At 50.1% G+C, this 15,987-nt stretch overlaps 1 protein-coding gene across 1 annotated transcript; it reads left to right on the top strand.

Moving 5' to 3' along the window:
• The first annotated feature begins 546 nt into the window (after window positions 1–546).
• LOC149367360 (NSFL1 cofactor p47-like) lies at window positions 547–14,096 on the top strand. Its single transcript, XM_089567186.1, has 5 exons — window positions 547–912; window positions 10,653–10,793; window positions 12,348–12,485; window positions 13,411–13,470; window positions 13,847–14,096. The coding sequence occupies exons 1-5, from the start codon at window positions 548–550 to the stop codon at window positions 13,977–13,979; spliced, it is 837 nt and encodes a 278-aa protein (XP_089423312.1). The 5' UTR covers window position 547; the 3' UTR covers window positions 13,980–14,096.
• The last annotated feature ends 1,891 nt before the right edge of the window (window positions 14,097–15,987 follow it).

Raw genomic sequence — 15,987 nt, 5'->3', positions numbered from 1 at the left:
AACCTTCATACTTCAGTCCCAGGAACTTTTAGATTTACATCAGTGCGGTTTTAAAAAGACATGTACCACAACCGATCACCTCGTTCGCTTTGAGAATAGAGTTCTGGAAGCGTTCATCCACAACCAACACTGTATCAGGGTCTTCTTCGACCTGGAGAAGGCTTACGATACCACGTGGAGGTTCGGTATTGCATGTTCGCAAAAAAAAAAATGCCGCCACTGTCTCGAAGACGAAGTAACTAGTGTTAGCTGTTGTAGATGGCACTACAAGTCTCAGTGCGAGATGTGCTGTTTTCTAGTTGCTACCGCAGATGGCGCTGTGATCTCAGGGTGGTAGCAGACCCCACGAAAACTCTAAACGTGCACTCGTTTTGCCTGTTTGCAAAAAAAAAGGCCGCCACTGTCTGGAAGACGTTGAAGTAACTAGCGTTAGCTGTTGTAGATGGCGCTACAAGTGTGAATGCGAGATCTGCTGTTTTCTAGTTGCTGCCACAGATGGCGCTGTGATTTCAGGGTGGTAGCAGACCCCATGAAAACTCTAAACTTGATGAGTAAGAGCTTAGAAGTGCCTGTAATGGTTGTCGCTGTATTACAAAAAGTGGATTGCTGTCCCTGGGGCAGGCATGGTGCCCAGGTGCTGGAGCCGGGCAGTGAAGGGCGCCCCAGCGGAGGGGGAGGCACCACCTGGGCCTTCCAGGGCATGGGTCACCGGCGGGGGGGCGCTGCCACATCCGGTGGCGGAGGCAGCGAGAGCGTCGTGGCTCCTGCTGCTGCTCCAGCCGCAAATAATCCCCGGCCCCCCGTGTCACGGGTGCTCGAGATGTGGCGAGATGGCTTCAGCATCGATGAGGGACCCCTGCACGGCTACGACGACCCCAGCAGCCGGGATTTCCTGCAGGCCATCTGCCAGGGGTGAGTCATCTACTAACCCGAGGACGCTGAAACGCAAATTTCGACTGCAGATAACTCAGCTTCTACAAAGGGCATTAAAAAAATTCCTGCTGGACAATATTCGTGAAGAGGGGTGCTCTGCCATTCCAGGCATGCCTCAACTTTATTGGAGCCCTTTTCAGAGCCCCTGTAGTGGGGGCAGAAAGGGTGACCAACCAAGTGAGTGAAAACTGTCTCTTTTAAGGCAAAAGCCTTTAATGCCTCATTGTTCGGTACTTCCCTTAGTCCCTCCGCACACAGGGTCAGTACATAGCCCAAGAGTGGGCTCTCTTACATGTCCTGGGGCGTGCGAAGAGAGAGACCCGCTGCGTGGTTCGAGCACCGAGCCGTAAGGGGTCCGGTCTGCTCTTGTCGCGCTCGTGCACTCTCAATCCAAGAGAAGTAGCACATTTGCAGCACTCGTATTCATTGTGGTGACAACTATGATACACACATGCACAAGCACTGCATCCGGCACTCCTTCAACCTGTGCGCACCTGGCATCCACCACCACCCGACAGTGGGCCGCAGACGATGCGCGCAGACCGGTGCGGCGGGAAAACTCAAGTGAAAGCCGTGGTTGACTATGGTCAGTGGCGGCGGTTACTCGGCGGGTTTCACCGGGCGCTCGCAGGTTCCGCAAGGGCGGGGTGCGAGGCTCTCGGCTTGCAATGTTTGGGACCTGTGCGGCAAGGCACGCGAATGCCCGTCGGTAAAGGCCTCGGGGACTGCGAATATCGGCCGCTCACGTACCTTGCCGTTTGCGTCAGCCCGTGTTCCGCCCTCGTCGCACGCCCGCCACCAACTTCCCCCGTGCTCCCGCGACCCACTACCGAACAGCGCCACTTCGGCCCTACGTCACACCCCCGCAACCCAATCAGCGGACCCCGTAGCACGACCCCCCCCCCCCCCCCCTGCGGAGTGCAGCCGGGATCCCCGCGAGACCGGAGGGCCCAGCGGGGGGTTAGGCAGCGTCCAGAGCCGTACCGCGCCTCTGCTAGCGGATAGGGTTTCGCAGCAGTCGAAAAGGAGCAGCACAGGCTGCCCTCGAGACAGCGCGAATCCCCACAGGTTGTCAGCAGAGGTGTCACGCCTTTTCTAGTCAGACCAAAAAAAAAAATCTTTGTGCACAATCGGATTTGAACCACCACCCTTCCATTCCGCAGCCGAGCGTGCTAATGGCTACGCTACTTTCTGCCAACGCATATGTAGTTCTCCTTGTCTAGGACGCTGGAGAGTGTCTGCAGAAAGGCGTCGAATCAGGCGGATGCCTCCAAAACGCCCTCCAGTGTCTCCAGCATTTAAGGTTCACAAACAATTGTGTACTTAACATCTTAACCACACATCAGTCATCAGTGACACAGGCAGCAACACCACGCTGAAGGAAGCAACACCACGCCTCACCGCACTTTAGGTCAACAAAGTGCCCCCCTGAATTTTTTCCCTGTAGTCTGTTACATCCGTGCCTTGTATAACAGGGTTCAACTGCACATAGTCCACACAGCTCAAAAATTAACTTTTAAGCATGTATTTTTCTTGGGCTGGTAAATTGGTTTTTGAGGGAAGGAAATGGCGCAGTATCTGTCTCACATATATTGATGGACACCTGAACCGCGCCGTAAGGGAAGGGAGGAAGGTGGGAGTGAAAGAAGAAAGAGGAGAGAAAGAGGTGTGGTAGTGGAGGTCTCGGGAATAATTTCGACCACCCCTCAACGTGCACATACGAGGGGGGACCCAAAAGAAACCGGATTTTTCGTATAAAAACTTTATTTATTAACCCTTGCACAAAGTTCCTTCAGTCACCTTAAAAGTACTCTCCATGAAATGCGACGCACTTATCAAGTCTTTTTTTCCCACTGTTTAAAGCATCTCTGGAACTCTTCAACTTTGATATCGTCCGGTACTCTCTGCGAAGCTGTTTGTACGGCCACCAAATAACCAAAACGCTTCCCTTTTAGACTTTTCTTCATTCTCGGAAAGAGAAAAAGTCGCACGGGGCTAGGTCTGGTGAATATGGAGGGTGGGGAATGACAGTCCATCCCCGATAGGCCAAATAGTGGGTCACTCGTAAGGCCGTGTGTGCGGGGGCGTTGTCGTGATGAAGGAACCAGTCATCTGATCGCCAACGTTCCTTGCGTTTCCTCCGCACATCTTCTCGCAGACGTTTTAAAACTTCCAAATAAAAGTGCTTGTTAACAGTCTGGCCACCGGGAACAAATTCCTGGTGCAAAATTCCACGAAGATCACAAAAGACAATGATCATTGTCTTCATATTCGACTTCAACTGCCTTGCTTTTTTTTTTGGTCTCGGGGAGTTGGGAGACTTCCACTGGCTTAACGCTTGCTTAGTTTCTGGATCATACCCCTAACACCGACTCTCATCACCTGTAATGACTTTGGTGAAGAAGGTTGGATCACTTTCAATCTCTTTTTTTTTAATCCCTACTCAAATTTAATCGAATGTTCTTTTGATCCTGTGTGAGAATGCGAGGAAGAAATTTAGCAAAAACACGTCTCATTTGCAACTGCTCAGTCAAAATTCGCTGACAGGAGCTCCAACTCACCCCTGTCTCTTCTGAAATTTGGTTGATCGTGAAACGACCATCTTTGTTCCTTTTTGGCGGATTTTTTCAACGTTTTCATCGTTTCGAGACGTTGAAGGATGCCCAGAACGAGCATGGTCTTCGACACTCATCTCACAACGTTTGAAGCGCCCAAACCACTCGGAAACTTGTGTGCGGCTCATAGCACCCTCTTTAAAAGCCTGTTGCAACATTTGGTAAGCTTCCGTTGCCGATTTTTCAAGCAGGAAACAAAACTTCAAACACACTCTCTGTTCTTTTAAATTTGCCATAAAGATTTCGCAGGCGGAACAAAGTAACTGCAAGCGAAACACAAGACTACGCTAAAATGTTTGCCTACAAATTTATGTCGTCTGAACAGCTGTTTCGTGAAGGTCTCTGCTCGTGGAAGAGTCCGTCTCCCAATCCCCACCCTCACCCCCACCCAAGAAAAAACGAACAACAGAGCCCACACCCGTTACCCAGACCGACCTGACATCCCTCGAGGCCCGCCTGGATGCTAAACTCGCTGAGATGGACGCGCGTCTAGAGGCAAAATTCAATCATCTCATCGACCACCTCTCCCAGCGGTTCGAGCAACAAATTGAAGCGGCATTTACGCGCATGGTGCACACCCTAGAGATGAGCCTTGCACAGTACGACGCCCGCCTCCAAACAATAGAGAAGGCCCTTCCCTCGCTACACCTCAATCCGCCGCATCAATCCAGCCCACCTACCCCACAGAACTCCCCAACCAACCCACTTGCCCTCACCCCACCAAAGCTCCAGTATGGCGGGGCTCCCTCCTAATTCCTTATCAATTCTTCAGTGGAACTGCCGCCGCTTCCGGGGCAAGCGCGCACCCCTCCAACTCCTCCTCCCCACACTTCCCACGCCCCACATCCTTCTCCTTCAGGACACACATAGCCCTGCCACACTTCCTAGCTACACATCTGTTCACTCGGACGCCACGAATACACCCAGGGCGTCCACACTCATACATCGCTCCATTACACACCAAACCCATTACATCACCTCCGAGACGCCCTGCGTAATTACAGAAATCATACAAGATACGCACTCACTACCATCGATGTTTGTCGCCAATATATACCACCCACCATCTCACCCGATGGCTTCATTGGAAACGCTACTGCGAGATCTCCACCGTCTTGCAGGCAAGCATCCATTGATTATCGGAGGAGACTTCAACAGTCAGCATACTGACTGGGGCTACCGCACCACCACTGGACGAGGCCGGCGTCTCTGGTCCTTGGTACAAGAGCTCCGCCTCACAATACACAACAACTTTAACACCCCCACGAGGATTGGTAACAGTGTCAGCGCGGACACCAGCCCGGATTTGACACTGAGCCGCAACCTTGTTGGTATTACGTGGGCCACAACGCGTCATACATTAGGAAGCGATCATTACATCCTCTCCGTTACAGTACCGTACAAGCAAAGACAGGCCCGTCACCTAACACACAAAATCACCAACTGGGATGCTGTACGCTCCGCACGGGCGGCCCTCCCTGACGCTTCCATTATAGACATCGACCAGTGGGTGGCATCACTCATGAACGATGTCTCCACACACACGCGAACCCTTGTCACAACAACAGATACGCCCACCCTCGACACTCGCCTGGCCCACCTTTGGGAGGCCCATCATAGCATCCTAGAGCGCTGGAAGGGGCAAACGCTCAATCGGACCCTTAAAAAGCGGCTGGCCGCGCTGCAAACACAAATTACTGAGCACGCTGAGGAGCTCTGCCGATCAAACTGGGGTCAGATTTGCGACATTTTGGCTGGCAATCTGTCCTCCAAACGTAGCTGGCAACTCCTCCGTCACCTAATTGACCCCACGCAATCCAAAACAGCCACACAACACCACGTCACACGCCTTATACACAAGACCGGCCTTTCTCCTGACGCACTCATTAATATACTTAGAAACACACATACAACTCCCGGTACCTCAAACCCCCTGCCCCCCTATACAGGCGCCCCGAATGCCAACCTCGACGCAGAGATCACGGAGACAGAAGTCAGAGCGGCCCTCCTGACTCTCCGTTCTAACTCCACCCCAGGAGTTGACCGGATCTCTAATGCCATGCTCCGCAATTTGGACGATCAATCGATCGCCCAGCTCACGGAGTACTTCAACAAATGCTGGCAGGAGGGCACTCTTCCCCAATCATGGCGTCATGCCAAAATCATATTCATACCAAAGCCCCACAAACCACTTACACCCTCAAATCTCCGTCCCATTTCACTAACCTCATGCCTAGGCAAGCTTTTCGAACACGTCGCACTCGCTCGACTCACCCAACACATGGCGGAGCAAGACCTCTACCCGCACAGCATGGTGGGCTTCCGTCCCCATCTGTCAGCACAGGACGCCATGCTCCAACTCACGCAGGACATTTTCGACCCCCTCATTCCGGGTCACACAAAAGCTGTCTTAGCCTTGGATCTCTCCAAGGCCTTTGATCGCCTGGACCATCAAGCGATCATGGCGGCTCTCTCCCCCTTGAACATAGGTGAACGTATGTACACCTATATTCAAACATTCCTTACTAACCGCACGGCCGAAATTCACTTCGGTCCCCACATCTCCCCCCCATACACCCTTAGTGGGGTCGGAACCCCCCAGGGGTCCGTCCTCTCCCCTTTCCTCTTCAATGTCACTCTCATTCCCCTTGCCCACAAGCTACAAACCATCCCTCACCTTCGGCATACACTCTATGCGATGATATCACGCTATGGACCACCCATGGCAGTGATGGAGACATAGAGAACACCCTACAGTCCGCGGCTATCCTCACCCAAACGCATGCGCGGAGTATCGGACTCTCCTGCTCACCGGAGAAGTCGGAGCTCCTCATAATCCGCCCCACAACACGAAACTGTCCCACAGCCCCCATCACCGTGACACTGGAAAACCGGCCCATCCCGGAGGTAAACACTCTCCGGGTACTTGGCCTCCACATCCAGAACAACGGGAAAAACACACTCACCATACAGAAACTCAAGCAGACAACTGTGTCAATATCACACCTAATCCGCCGCGTTTCTGCACACCACCGGGGCATGAAGGAGCATGACCTATGTCGTCTCATTCATGCCTTCGTCCTCAGCCGCTTTATCTTCACGCTCCCCTACCTGAAACTCCAGGCTAGGGAAATCTCCACCCTGGATGCCATGATTCGAACAGCATTTAAGACAGCATTACACCTACCCCAAAATACCTCAACCGAAAAACTCTTTCAACTAGGCCTGCACAATACGATAGGGGAGCTTATTGAGGCCCACCGACAGACACAATACATACGTCTCGCGAGAACCACCACCGGGAGACACATCCTACACACCCTCGGTATACGCCTACCAGTTACCGATCCCACACAGCTCCAGGTACCCCGCCACATTCACCGCGATTTATTTATTAAACCTCCCCCCAAAAACATGCATCCCACCTACCACGAACCCCGCCGCAGAGCTCGCGCACGGGCACTCCACAAATACTATGGCACGGAACCGTATGCCGTTTGGGTGGATGCCGCATGCACGGGCGAGGACGCGGTTGTCGCCATCACGAACCCCTCCCTCCAACCCATTGCCACACTTCACATAACCCCTACTGCCACTTCGGAGGAGGCCGAAGAGGCCGCCATTGCCCTGGCCATCACCCGCACGGAGGCGCGATATATACTGTCAGATTCCAAAACTGCCATACTAAATTTTGCTCGCGGGAGAGTTCACGTCCCTGCATTTCGCATACTGGACTCCCTCGCCGCGCACCCGCCCCGCCATGTGGAGCTGATATGGGTGCCTGCCCACTCCGGGAATCCCGGAAACGAGGCCGCCAACGCTTTAGCCCGAGCTTCTCTCAACCGGGCACCGGCGGCCTCCGACCTGGGGTTCTCGCGGGAGCGCATGCACTCATTCAGTGAAATGACGCAGGCCTACAAAGCCGAGCGTCGGCTCTACCCCCCACCTCATCCTTCCCTCGACAATTACCATCAGACACTTTGGAGGCGGCTCCAAACACGCACTTTGCCCTCCCCTTATATACGCTCGCGATATCACCCAGTCCACACGAACCCTTCCTGTACCCTCTGCCACCACCCCAAAGCCACCCTCGACCATATTCTTTTCCTCTGCCCGGCGGATCCTCCCCCGCGGGGCCTGGAGCACCTTACCTCATGGGAGGCTTGGGAGACCCTACTGCGCTCCGAGGACCCGGCCAAGCAAGCCATCGCCACCGGCCGGGCTGCCAGCGTCATGAGCCTCCGGGACATGAACGTTTGAGTGCAGTGGGGCCGTGCGGGGGCCCAAGGACCGACGTGTCCAAAACTCCCTTGTTATAAATAAAGTTTTCATCATCATCATCTCTGCTAACCCCATCTAGCGGTAGAACTCTCTACTACGTCTACAATTGGTAGCGCGCTGTCAGTTCGGTTTCTTTTGGGTCCCCCCTCGTACATCGCACAGCACACGGATGCCTCTTGCGTAACGCCTTCATCGAAACGTGGCTGCCGTGGTCGGGTTTGAACACGGGTACTCCGGCTCAATAACCGACTACGTTAACCACTGAGCCACTACGGCAGGTTGTATACCAGAATATATGGTATTCAGAAATGTGCATAGCTCTAGTGGAAGGGTTCTGAACCATGGGTGAGACCCACATGGCACTCAAGACTGTCACACATTTCACTCATCACTGTCTGTTGTGGCATATATAATGTAGAGGAAAAGTTTTGAATATCATGCATTCTTTTCTATGTGTTCTCCGTGAATTCAGTGCCAAAGCACGTTTTTTGCTGATTTCATTAAAACAGGAAGCTTAAACAACAGTGTTCAAACTTAAAAGCAGTTGCTAGTTATGGACTCAAAGCATAAAAATTATTGTGATAAAGGTAAAATGCGGATAACGGCGTCAACTTTATATATAAAGAAACTATTCGCAGTGCATGGAGCAACATATAGAAGAAAGGTCGGAAAGCAAGAACTCGGTACAATGGTGTTAGTATTTAGGGGAATCCCCCAGTGTGGAGTAGATTTCACTGGGGGAGTATTCACTCTTCAGCAGCTGCTCTTTGCTGGATGCGTAATTATTCTGTAACAGTGCAATGGTTTCCTGTGAAGAGCTTGGTCATGACTCGATTTGTAGATTGAAGCATAAGTTGTATTTAAAACAGCAGGGCACATTTATGGCATATTGTATTTTACTTTGCTTGTTCTTGGTTTACTACAAATTTTTAATTCCACTCTTATATCTTGGTCCTGGTTGCACTGAAAAAAGCAGGAATCTGCATTGGGTCATGTGTGGCTCCTGTTCTTTCTGACATTTTTCTTTCCTGCATTGACAAAAGCTTGCTCAGCTCACTTCCTAACCTTCGCATTTTTAGATATGGTGACAATTATCTGGTGGTAATGGACAAGCCGCATGTTTTATGTATTGACGAAGCTGTTCATAATGTTCTTTCATCGTTCAAGACGGTAGGAGGAGGCTTAAAGTTTACCTTTGCACTCCCTAGTGGAAATTGTACAGTTTCTTGACCTAAGAATTCATTTCTTGGATGGGCATATATGCAAGATGTACAATCCTAGGTCACAAAAGGCACTCCTCCCTTACAGTAGTGCTCATTCGAAGATAATCAAAAGAGCAGTAGCGATGAACTGCCTCAATTCCGCTTTGGAAAAGTCATGTCCATATAAAATGTTTGAAAATTTTCAATTGCAAACTGACCGATCCCTCCGGATTCATGGTCAGCTGTCGTAAAGACGCTGCTACAAAAGAAAAAGCGCATCAAAGAGACAGATAAGCAAAATGAAGGGATGACAACTCAAGTAATTCCGTACCTTCACAGAGTTTCTCATAATCTAAAGCAAGTTACAAGCAGATAGGATGTAAACGTGCTCTTCTCCGCCAGAAGCAAGCTATCAAAAATTTTTCCTGTGATGGTTAATAAGGAAAAGCCGACTTGCACTATCAACCGCCAACTAGGTTTCACAGCTTTCCACTCACTTGCAGCAGAGTGTGCATTGGTCAGACCGGACGCTGTTTTAATGAGAGAGCTAGGGAGCATTACAACCTGGTGAAAGAAGGGAAGAGATGTCATCTTGCTATCCATCGCTGGGACTGTAAGTGTAAACCCATTTTTCGGAAAACTAAGTTTCTTGGGCGTGGAAAGGATCGGATTTAAAGAGATTATTGAGGCATATCACATTAGAAAAGCAGGTGGTCAATGTGTCAGCACCGCTTCTTTGTCTCTTCTTGATAATTAACTGGCGTTTTTGGACCATTACGGTCGATTGCCACGAGACGATAGTAGCGCTGTACTTAAGCTTTGGAGTTCTCAGTAAAAATCAGTTGGAAGTGCAGGATACGTCCTGTTGTACCTGTGTCTATTTCGTCCCCGTTTTTTCGTGCAAAGTAATATTTAACAGTCTAGCAAGAGAGCAGCAGTTCGCAATTGGTGGCGCGGTGCTGGAAGTAGTAAGGGAATGTGTCTACTTAGGGCAGGTAGTGACCGCTGATCCGGCTCATGAGAGGGAAATAACTGGAAGAATAAGAATGGGGTGGGGCGTATGTGGCAGGATATCTGGGATCATGAATGGCAGCTTACCAATATCCCCCAAGAGAAAAGTATACAACAGCTGTATCTTACTGGTACTCACCTATGGGGCAGAAACATGGAGGCTAACAAAGAGGGTTCAGCTTAAGTTTTAAGGACAACGCAGCAAGCTATGGAAAGAAAAATGATAGGTAGATCGGAAGCGGGCGGAGTGGGTGAGGGAACAAACGCGGGTTGATGACATCCTAGTGGAAATCAAGAGGAAGAAATGGGCTTGGGCAGGGCATGTAATGCGAAGGCGAAATAACCGCTGGTCCTTAAGGGTAACGGAGTGGATTACAAGAGAAGGCAACTGTAGCAGGGGGCGGCAGAAAGTTAGGTGGGCGGATGAGATTCAGAAGTTTGCGGGGATAAGGTGGCCGCAACTGGCGAAGGACAGGGTTTAATTGGAGAGACATGGGAGAGGCCCTTGCCCTGGAGTGGGTGTAGTCAAGCTGATGATGATGATGACGTTTTTTCAAGACAAGAATGGAAGCTGCAAGATGTAATGGAAGCTGCCCTGCTGACGATGCAGGGAGATCCCCCGTCAGCTCCTGCAGGAGGCGGATGGGGCTGAGGTGAACCTGAACATGGAGGACCACCGGCACGAGCAGTTCATGGCGCCCACCAAGGCCAAGGTGGCCCCCTTCGTGGGACAGGCCCACCGGCTGGGCACGTGAGTGGTGGCCACTCCACTCTCTCCCCACGTCACTTGAACTGCCGCTGCATTCCTGCGTAGGCCTATCGGTGGGCTGAATGCATAGTGTCGGCTGAGTGCGCTCACGTTTCTTGCACGTCACTGGCCGCCCCTTCTAAATCTCACGTAAAACTTGTTGCTGGGCGAGTTGGTGCATAGTATCTGAAAAACGTTAGAGCAACACAAAAACAATCGCGAGACAGAAAGACAGGATGTCAGTAGCGCGTCGTCCTTAAACCAGAAATGAATGGTCGATTGCTAGTTTACCAAAGTGTGTGTTCCTTCTCTGTCCTTAGTTTCCCTTTTGCGTCCTTTTCATTAACAAACTGCGATACATCATATCGAATCAGACAGTGCCAGCTTTGACAAAAGCGGGACGAAAGCAGCGCCTGCGCAATTTTAAGACGGCTCATTTAACCGTTTAACAACCTACCCCGGGCTGTACTCGGCATGGGAGATTTTACAAATATTGCTAATGACGTGTCACACTTGTCCAGCCTGATGTTCTGCTGTTTCCACCGCCAAAGTCGAGTCACGGTCAGCAGTTGCACGGTCACGGTTGCACGGTCACGAGTCACGGTCACGGTTGCAATTTTCAACACTAGAGGGTGGTAGTTGCCTGTCGACTGGGAGAAGTGTTATTCGTTTTGTTTTTACAACGAGAGGCCTCTTTCGATGATGATGGAGCGGGGGACTCCATGTTTGTCCTCATATTGGTCTTATTTGATAATCGTTTCCGCGACCCTCTTGAATGACAGGAGGCGTGTGAAGCCTTCTGGTGATGATGATGGTAGCAACTGCCTTGTTGTGTTTAGGCTGGAGGGCAGCTTACTTAGGGTCACAAAGCCATACGGAAGCGTTTCCTTGAGGCACTTTTGTTCGTAAATTTTTACGAATGCTTCCTTATACCGTGGCCTCGTTCCCTGCGTTTCATTCATGATTGTTTCTTTTTTTTAACTGTTTCGCGACCGCAAAGTTAATTCTCATGTTACAATCATAGTCGCATTACGTTTGCTTAAATATGACAATTACAATTGAACTGTAAGAGGCAGTTAAAGCAAGTACAGTTATAAAGCTGGTTTAAAGCCAGCCATGTAACTATTAATGTGCTTGCCCATTGTACTAAAATTGCAATGCTCAGCAGCGGTTCGTGAAAAAAAAAAGCAGACCGCACATGAGAGCCACAACTGCAGTGCACTACCATGCTACCACAACTCACGTCCCTTTGACAGCTACAAAAAGCTAAAGCTGGTGATGATGATGCTGATATGGATAGCGGGAGCCTGCAGTGGAAGAAGAAATTGACTGTGGTGGTGGTGCTGACAAGTCGTGGTCTGTGCAAGAGAAGAATACTTGTGTGGAGAGAGGGGTCTCGATTGCTATCACATCCTCTTGACTGCGTGACCATTTCACAACCACGATTGAGTTGAGTACGCCTTGATGGACTGTACAGTGATCTGATGATGCAACTGTGGGCTGAGATCCTTGTGTTTTACCCTGATGGGGTCTGTGTGTGTGGTCCATGTGGTGCAGTGTGACTCCTACGCTGAGCCGCCCCGTGGGTGTGAGTCCGCCTGCGGAGCATGCGGAAGCGGATGCCAAGAAGGCCATCAACCTGGATGATTCTCTGCCCACCACCAACATCCAGATCCGCCTCTCGGACGGCACCAGGTATGGACGCTGCTTTGGCTTCTGACTCCACTGGGGGGCGCCCACAAGCTGGCAGGCCCTTGTGTGTAGCTCTGCTAGTGGACAAGGTGACAATCACCTCCTCCAATGTCCTCTTGACTGCGTGAGCATTGTACACGCGTACTGGTGTGTGTGTGTATTCTTGGCATGATGGATCCTTGCGCATGGGCACGCCGTCGTCACAGCACACTCCACCGTGGTCCTCTGCGGTAGTAACCGTTCCAATCACAGGCTCATTGCTGTTCATGCTTCAGTGCACAGACCGCCCCGTTTGCACTGCCTCCAGCTGAGTTCCGCTGCGGCTGTTGGCAGATCAGTTGCACGCAACTGATGTCACTCAATTGAGAGCCTTTCACTATCATCATCATCATCAGCCTGACTACACCCACTGCAGGGCAAAGGCCTCTCCCATGTCTCTCCAATTAACCCTGTCCTTTGCCAGCTGCGGCCACCGCATTCCCGCAAATTTCTTAATCTCATCCGCCCACCTAACTTTCTGCCGTCACCTGCTACATTTGCTTTCTCTTGGAATCCACTCCGTTATCCTTAAGGACCAGCGGTTATCTTGCCTTCGCATTACACGCCCTGCCCAAGCCCATTTCTTCCTCTTGATTTCAACTAAGATGTCATTAACCCGCGTTTGTTCCCTCACCCACTCCGCCCTCTTCCGATCTCTTAACGTTACACCTATCATTTTTCTTTCCATGGCTCGCTGTGTTGTCCTTAACTTAAGCTGAACCCTCTTTGTTAGCCTCCACGTTCCACTATGGCATCTCTCAAAGCACATTTGGAGCTTTAGGATGCTGTACCGTACAATATTGAATAGCAGGCAGCATAGCATGGCGTGGAATTGACCTGGCATTGACCGGATGCCCCCCCCCCCTTCATTCTCCCTCTTCCTCCCCAGGTTGGTTGCCCGGATGAACCACTCACACACCATTGGAGACATCCGCAGGTACATTGTGACGTATCCTTTCCTGGTGCTGCTGCTTCTGCTGCCCACATTTTACCAGCACTCATTTGCTGCACGAGCGTGTGATATCGAGGTCAGCGCCACTATAGCTCTGGTCGCGCTCCTCAATGAGCCTTGGGGCGTGGCAGTCATGCTGGCTGTGTCGCACATATCGCACCCAGCATGCACCCAGCATGCAACTGTCGGGTAATAAACATTTTTCTGGTGCTTCAGAGGAAAAAAGAGCGCATACAAGTACGTGCTGGACGAAGACTCGTTGATTTGGCCCGTGCAGGCCAAGTTAACGAGCTTTTTTACTAACCTGGTATTCCTGCGGAAAGTGTTTTTGCAATTTTTGAGCTCTCTTTCCTTGACAAGCGGTGCAACTCAGCGCTCGGCCCGAGTACGAGGCAGCGACCTTCATCCTGCTGACGACCTTCCCGCACAAGGAACTGGCGGATGACAAGGTGACCCTGAAGGACGCCAACCTGCTGAATGCGGTTATTGTACAGCGCCTAAAGTGACCTCCCCGGCTGGAGTAGAGATATGCTTGTCGCCTAATAAAAACCGCCAACATTTGCACATTTCTAAGCACAGTTTCTGCAAGTGCATTGTACAATAAAGATGAACATTGAAGTGTATTTTCTTGAAAATGTTTCTTTGTGCGTATCTCCTTTCTGGCATGAATATTTACCGGATATATCGAACCCGCGTATTTTGAATTATTAGCTATATTGAACATGCGCATTACCCTCTTAAAAATCTTGTGTAAAATTATAAGAAAGTAGTGCTGTGTATCCAGCTCCAACTTCACAGGTTGTTCGGTATATTGAATGGCGCGCCGTGCCGCTTCAACTGGCTTTTCTCTTAACTGAGCTCCTCGATCACTCAGCTCGTGGAGTCTGGTTGGGTGCACAACCTGTGGCACCTGCTGGTAGCGCTCTGAAACCTTGTGACGAGGTGCACTTGGGGTGTGCTTGAGAGTGCAGTCTCTAGTACCCATTTTCCGCCAACCTAACTCGAGCCTGGCGGTGGTCGTCGTGGCATGCTTCTCTGTCGAAGCCGTTGCTTTTAATGATATTATTTATCTACTCCGCCTTGAGGGATTTCCTTAAACATTTGACCAACTTCTACCCTACTGAAAAAAGTTTTATGAGGCAATAAACTCATTCAGTTTATCATACAAATGTCATAGAGTTATCATACAAATCACATAAAATTATCATTCAAATGTCATTCATTTCTGTGAAATCATACAGTCATCATAGAGATATCATAGAATATCATACAATCTATGCAATTCGTATGATATTCTATGATATCTCAATGATCACTGTATGATTTCACAGAAATGAATGACATTTGAATGATAATTTTATGTGATTTGTATGAGAACTCTATGACATTTGTATGATAAACTGTATGAGTTTATTGCCTCATAAAACTTTTTTCAGTAGGGTACGTAGTGATCAATTCGCTCTTGCCCTACCATATGCTATCCGTCCCGATTAGCTCAGGTGATAGAGCGACTGCTCCGGTGAAGCGGTGGTCCCGGGTTCGAACCCTGCACCAGGACAAATTTTCTTTCGCTGCAAAGTTTTGTGGAAGCTGTATAGCTTTCCTTTGTAGCTGTATGGCTGTGCATGGGCGTGTGCCAGTGAGTAATTACCCCTTTGATAGCGATTATTCCCGTGATAGTGTGCTGGTAGTAGGTTTAGAGCGATAGTGTGCTGGTCAGAGCTCATATAATCGGCAGTGGCAAGTTCCAAAGTAAAACATTCTGTTTGGCTAGTTGGTAGACGTGCGGGAAAGATACCCAAGGGGCAAAACGAGCTTGGCATGAAGTAGGCTAGCCAACCAAAACTGCTCGGGCTGAACTTGCTGAAAGACCCTGGGCCGGGGTTGGGGATTGACATCCGCCTTCCATAGGCCAACATAGTCGGCCTGGCATAGGGCCGAGCAACCGATACACAAATGAGATAGAATTTTAATTGGAAAGTGGTCCCAGATTTTGTGCCAATGTAAGAAATGATCACTTTTGAGACCTCTGTCTGACCATCTGCCGCCTGGCCCCGCAAGCTATGTTAATGCAGCTTTTTACCCTGGGTCCCTCTCCTTTGTTACTCTGTTAACCTTGAGACCTTCGTGGGAACATTAAGCAGAATTAATATATACACCCGTCGCCATATGGCCGGCAGCTTGCTCGATATCGAATGAATGAGGTCATTTAATCACCCCCTCGAGGTTGCAACGGTAATAACAGAGAGGGTGTTGAAATATGACTTCATTCATTCAATATTGAGCAAGCCATGAGCCAGCTGATGGCCACTGGTCGCGGGCGTCTGCTTATATAATATATACCCCATGAAGCTATGCCACATGCTTCAGTGCAAAGGCTGCAAGAAAAACAAAAAGAGCCATGTCTAAGTGAACATAAAATGCTTTATTGCATCAAAAATACATCACTTTAGTGCACTGCTTTTATTTTTGCAGGTAATGAACTCCTAATGGTAATAATCTTCCACTCTATCG

The sequence above is a fragment of the Amblyomma mixtum genome, chromosome 1 (assembly GCF_055824585.1).
Source record: "Amblyomma mixtum isolate Tamu chromosome 1, ASM5582458v1, whole genome shotgun sequence".
NCBI classification, from domain to species: domain Eukaryota; kingdom Metazoa; phylum Arthropoda; class Arachnida; order Ixodida; family Ixodidae; genus Amblyomma; species Amblyomma mixtum.
The sequence above is the reverse complement of the archived record's forward strand: the minus strand, read 5'-3'. Positions and strand labels throughout refer to the sequence as shown.